We start from the raw sequence: 5000 nt of genomic DNA on the forward strand, positions 1-5000 counted from the left end.
CGCCGCCGCATCATGTCTCCGCTGGAGCAGCACGCCGCACCGGCGGCTGCTGCTGCTGCTCTGCATGCAGCTGAGCCTGCAGAGAGCAGCAGCAGCCACCGGGTGTACGTACCGCTCCAACAGAGACTTGATGCAGCGGCTGAGGCGGTTTGGCTTGCGGGCCACAGGGGACAGCTGCTCCCGCAGCACGAGGCCCACCTGCAGCAGCAGCAGCAGCAGCAGCAGCAGCAGCAGCAGCAGGTGCAGGTGCGAAGAAGCGAGAAGGCGGAGGAAGGGGTAGCGCGAGGGAAACAGCAGCATCTACTTTAGCAGCACGGTAGCAGCAGCAGCAGGTCGCCGCTGGCGCCCCAACCCAGCAGCAGCAGCAGCAGCAGCAGCAGCAGCAGCAGCACCTCGTGGAGTTTAGCAGCAAAGGAGACCATGAGGCAGTGCAGCTGGAGACAGGCAGAAAAGAGAGAAGCATCCCAAGGGATTGCTTCAAAAGGGGACCCCGCTGGGATCCGATCCCTGTGCTGCAGCAGCAAACTTTGCGACTGCAGGAGAGCACAGCAGCAGCAGCAGCAGCAGCAGCTGGAATAGCAGCACAGGGTCTTGTTTCTTGCTGCTCCCGACAGGCGCCCAGGGCAGGGGGCGCTTGGAAGTAGGTCTGCAGCCGCAGCACAAGCAGCAGCAGCAGCTGCTGCTTCGCTGCTGCTGCTGCTTTGCCTTTGCTGCTGCTGCTGCTGCTGCTGCTGCTGTTACCTTGTGGGCGACGGACTGGTGGAAGGCGTTGACTCTGGGGCTGAGGTGGTTCAGCAGCTCGACAAGGGCCCCGTCAGCAGCAGCAGCAACAAAGGGCCCCCCCGCACTTCTGCTGCTGCTGCTGCTGCTGCAGAGAGACGGGAGGATCTCCAAAAGCCTCCTCACAGCAGTCTCCGTCTCCTCCTGCATTTGGGCCACCGCCTGAACGCAGCAGCAGCAGCAGCAGCAGCAGCAGCAGCAGCAGCAGCTTGCGGCGTGGGGAGCAGCAGCGAGGGGCAGCGCGGCGCGGGGAGCTGCAGCGTGGGGCGCAGGTGCAGCAGCAAACAGGGGGAGACACAAAAGCAGCAAAAATAAAAAATAAAATAAAATAAAATAAAATAAAATAAATAATAAAACATTTTGCTGCACCTGGAAAGGAGACACTTTTCTTGAAGCCCCTTGTGGGGCAGCTTCCAGAGACAAAGACAGCCGCCGGGAGACAGCAGCAGAATAAACTGACAGCAGCGACGGCGGCAGCAGCTCCACAGAGCTGCAAAACTGCAGCAGCAGCAGCAGCAGCAGCACACGCACGCAATCGTCCCTGCTGCTGCTCCTGCTGATCCTGCTGCTGCTGCTGCTGCGGGGCTCAGGGCGACAGTGGGTGGGAAACAGACAGCTGCGGCTGCAGCTAGGAGCAGCAACAGCAGCAACAGCAGTAGCAGCAGCAACAGCAGCAGCACCAACAGCAGCAGCTGCTGCAGCGGCAAGAATGTAAAAGGACTCGAAGATGCCGGCAGCAGTTCTTCATAAAAAGAATCCCAGAAATTACTCCCCAGGCCCTGAAACTTTAACGCTGAACCCTAAACCCTAACTATTGACCCCAAACCCTAAACCCTAAACCCTAAACCCTAAACCCTAAACCCTAAACCCTAAACCCTAAAAGCATACGCGCTCCCACAGGTGCGGCTCGGAGACTTCTGTCTCTGCAAAGGCTGGAGTGGCATTAATGAGGGTAGCAGCAACTTCGTAGGCCTCCAGAAGCTGCTCAGCAAGCTGCAGCAGCAGCAGCAGGAGCAGCAGCAACAGCAACAGTGACAGCAACAGCAGTTGCAGCAGCAGCAGCAAGAGCCGCAGCAGCAGGAAGAGCAGCGGCAACGGAAAGAGCAGCATCAGCAGCAGCAGAAAGAGCAGCAGCAGCAGCAGCAGAGAAAGCAGCAGGTGCAGCAAGAGCAGCAGCAACAGCAGATTAGAAGAGCAGCAAAGGCCTGCAGCACGCATATCGCCGGCAGCAGCACCGCGCACCTGGAGCCCGTCTTGTTCTTGCTCCTGCTCCCGCTGCTGCTGCTGCAGCAGCTGCTGCTGCTGCTGCTGCTGCTGCTTCGGGCGAAAGCGCTGAAGCAAACGCTCGAGGTCCTGCAGCGGCACTGCAGCACCAGCCCCCAAAGACTGCAGCAAAAGGGACAGCCAGAGGCCCCGGGCCTTAGCAGCAGGGGGGCCCCCCTGGCCCGCTGAACACGCGCAGCAGCAGCAGCAGCAGCAGCAGCAGCAGCATGCAGCTCCAGATGCTCCTTTTGAGTGTAACAAGACGCATGCAGCCCCAAAAGTTTCTTTCAAATGCAACAAAAACGCTGGGGGCCCCCCTCGAGGCCCCCATGGGGGCCCCCATGGGGGCCGCAGTAAAGATGCATGCCAACTGCATGCATGCATGCATGCAGTTGAAATGCATGCATGCATGCATGCATGCATGCATGCATGCATGCATGCATGCCTTTTCTGCCTAAAAAGCCCCATTTAACTTTTCAAAATTCATTTTTCACTTTAAAACAAAAGCCACTTCAAATGGATCAAATGGTTTATTTCAAATTGGCCAATTAATGGAATTATAAAAGATTTAAAAAAGAAAAGAATTGAAAAAGGAAAGAATTAAAAAGAATTAAAAAAGAATTAAAAAGAAAATAAAACAAACCCAAATGGGGCTTCCCAAGAGAGCCAAAAGGCAGCAGCATCTCCGAAGACTGCCGACGGCTGGGGGGCCCCCCGGGGGCCCTTGTCTGGTGGGGGCCCTTTTCGCTGGCTTTGCTGCTGCTGCTGCTGCTGCTGCTGTGTCTTCTTGCTGCCCCCACAGAAGCTGCAGCAGCCCGGATGAAGCCCGCGGTCTGCAGCGCAGCGGCAGCACTCCAAAAGAACACTTCCTTTAATAAAGCTGCTGCTGCTGCTGCTGCTGCTGCTGTGCATTTAAATTAATTAATTAATTAATTTTTAATTTAATTCCACCCCACCTGCTCCACAGCAGCAGTCCACTTCTCTGCATAAGTCATTAGGGCCTCAGGCTCTGCTATGCAGCCCCCCTCAGGGGGGCCCCCCAGCTGCATTTGGGGGCCCCCCATGGGGCCCCCCTCGAGGGGCCCCCCACTGAAGGGGGCCCCCAAGGGGGCCCCCAAGGAGGCCCCCTCGAAGCTCCCGCCGCTTCCCAGGGGCCCCGCCCCGAAGGGGGGCCCCCCCAGGGGGCCCCCCAGGGGGGCCCCCATGGGGGCCCCCAGGGGTGCCCCCAGGGGGCCCCCCAGGGGGGCCTCGAGGGGGGCCCCCAGGGGCCCCTCAAGAGCTGCAGCACAGCCCGCGGGGGTCCTGGCCCACAGTGCTGCCCACTGCTGCTGCAGCAAAGCCCTGAGGGCCCCCGGAAGCTCCTGCAGCAAAACTTCTTGGGCCCCCAGCTTTTCAAAAGCAGCAACTGCGCAGCCAAAGCCCTCCATGCTCGTCTCCGCCACAGACTCCTTCAGCCTGCAGCAGCAGCAGCAGCAACAGCAGCAGCAGCAACAGCAGCAGCAGCGGGGTTTGTAGGGGACTCGAGAAAGAAACTGGGGGACACAAAAGCTCAGGCAGTGCTGAGGCGCTGCTGAGCTGCGCTGGAGTGTACATACAGCTGCTGCTGTGGGGTGTACATGCAGCTGCTGCTGTGGGGTGTGCATGCAGCTGCTGCTGTGGGGAGTACAGACAGCTGCTGCTGTGAAGTGTACATACGGCTTCAGGTGTGGGGTGTACATGCAGCTGCTGCTGTGAAGTGGACATGCAGCTTTAGGTGTGGGGTGTATGTACAGCTGCTGCTGTGGGGTGTACATACAGCTGCTGCTGTGGGGTGTACATACAGCTGCTGCTGTGGGGTGTACATGCAGCTGCTGCTGTGGGGTGTACATGCAGCTGCTGCTGTGGGGTGTACGTACAGCTGCTGCTGTGGGGTGTACATGCAGCTGCCGCTGTGGGGTGTACGTACAGCTGCTGCTGTGGGGTGTACATGCAGCTGCTGCTGTGGGGTGTATGTACAGCTCACAGGAGAGTGGCGAGGGCGAGGACTCTGGCTTGGAGTCTTTTGGCAGTTAAAATTCTTTCTTGGAATTCCGGAAGAGCAGCAAGAAGAGAAGCAGCTTGCAGCAGCGCAGCAGCAACAGCAGCAGCTTCCAGCACCGCCCGCTGCTGCGAGGCTTGCTGCAGGCCCCCCGGCCGCAGCGACTGCAGCAGCAGCTCCGCTTCCTGCACTCTGCAGCAAACCAGCAGCAGCAGCAGCAGCAGCAGCAAATAAAACAAGTAAATTGGACAACAAAGAAAGAGAAATTCATTTTGGAATGAAATTAATTCTCGAAATAAAAAAACAAAAATTATTAAAATGGAATTTTCATTTTTCAAATGCGGCAAAAGCTAAAGGGGAAATATTTTTGAGAAAAAGATTATTCAATTTGAGGACAAATAAACAAATTAAAAACTAAATTAATTAATTTAAAAATAAATTAATAAATTCAAAAGCAAATTAATTAACTAAAAGACAAAATATATAATTAAAGATAGAATAAATAATAAATTCAGAGAAATAAATTAAGACAGCAGCTGCCAGCAGCAGCAAAGAGCAAACGTCGTCGCAAAAACAAATAAATAAAAGAATAAATAATTAAATTAAATTAACTTAAACTAAATTAAATTAATTAATTTGATTGAAATTAATTACTTTGATTTACTTAATTTAATTAATTTGAGTGAACTAATTTGATTTAATTCATTTAATTTAATCTAACAGTTGCTGTTTGCAAAAAACTGGAGAACAATTTCGAAAAAAACGAAAAAGAGTAATTAAATCAATTTAATCAAATTAATTTAAAAAGAAGTTTAATTTAATTTAAAAGATATTAAATTAAGAAGAAACTAAAATAAATTCAAAAAAAATAAAATAAAATAAGATAAAATGAAGCAAAGCAGAATAAAAATAAAATAGAATAAAATAAATCAAAATATAT

General features: G+C 53.3%; 1 protein-coding gene across 1 annotated transcript in view; it reads right to left on the reverse strand.

The window, feature by feature from the left end:
* Window positions 1-477: 477 nt before the first annotated feature.
* The window catches only part of ETH_00016785 (uncharacterized protein), a gene marked incomplete at both ends in the record, with an annotated part of 5603 nt that continues 1080 nt past the window's right edge, over window positions 478-5000 (reverse strand). The window contains 7 exons of the mRNA XM_013373542.1: window positions 478-942; window positions 1150-1270; window positions 1679-1773; window positions 2023-2228; window positions 2687-2876; window positions 3000-3498; window positions 4046-4252. Coding sequence (XP_013228996.1) covers window positions 478-942; window positions 1150-1270; window positions 1679-1773; window positions 2023-2228; window positions 2687-2876; window positions 3000-3498; window positions 4046-4252 — 1783 coding nt within the window. The remainder of the gene's footprint in view (window positions 943-1149; window positions 1271-1678; window positions 1774-2022; window positions 2229-2686; window positions 2877-2999; window positions 3499-4045; window positions 4253-5000) is intronic.

The sequence above is a fragment of the Eimeria tenella genome, genomic scaffold (assembly GCF_000499545.2).
Source record: "Eimeria tenella Houghton genomic scaffold, Eth_scaff151, whole genome shotgun sequence".
Classification (NCBI taxonomy): Eukaryota; Apicomplexa; class Conoidasida; order Eucoccidiorida; family Eimeriidae; genus Eimeria; species Eimeria tenella.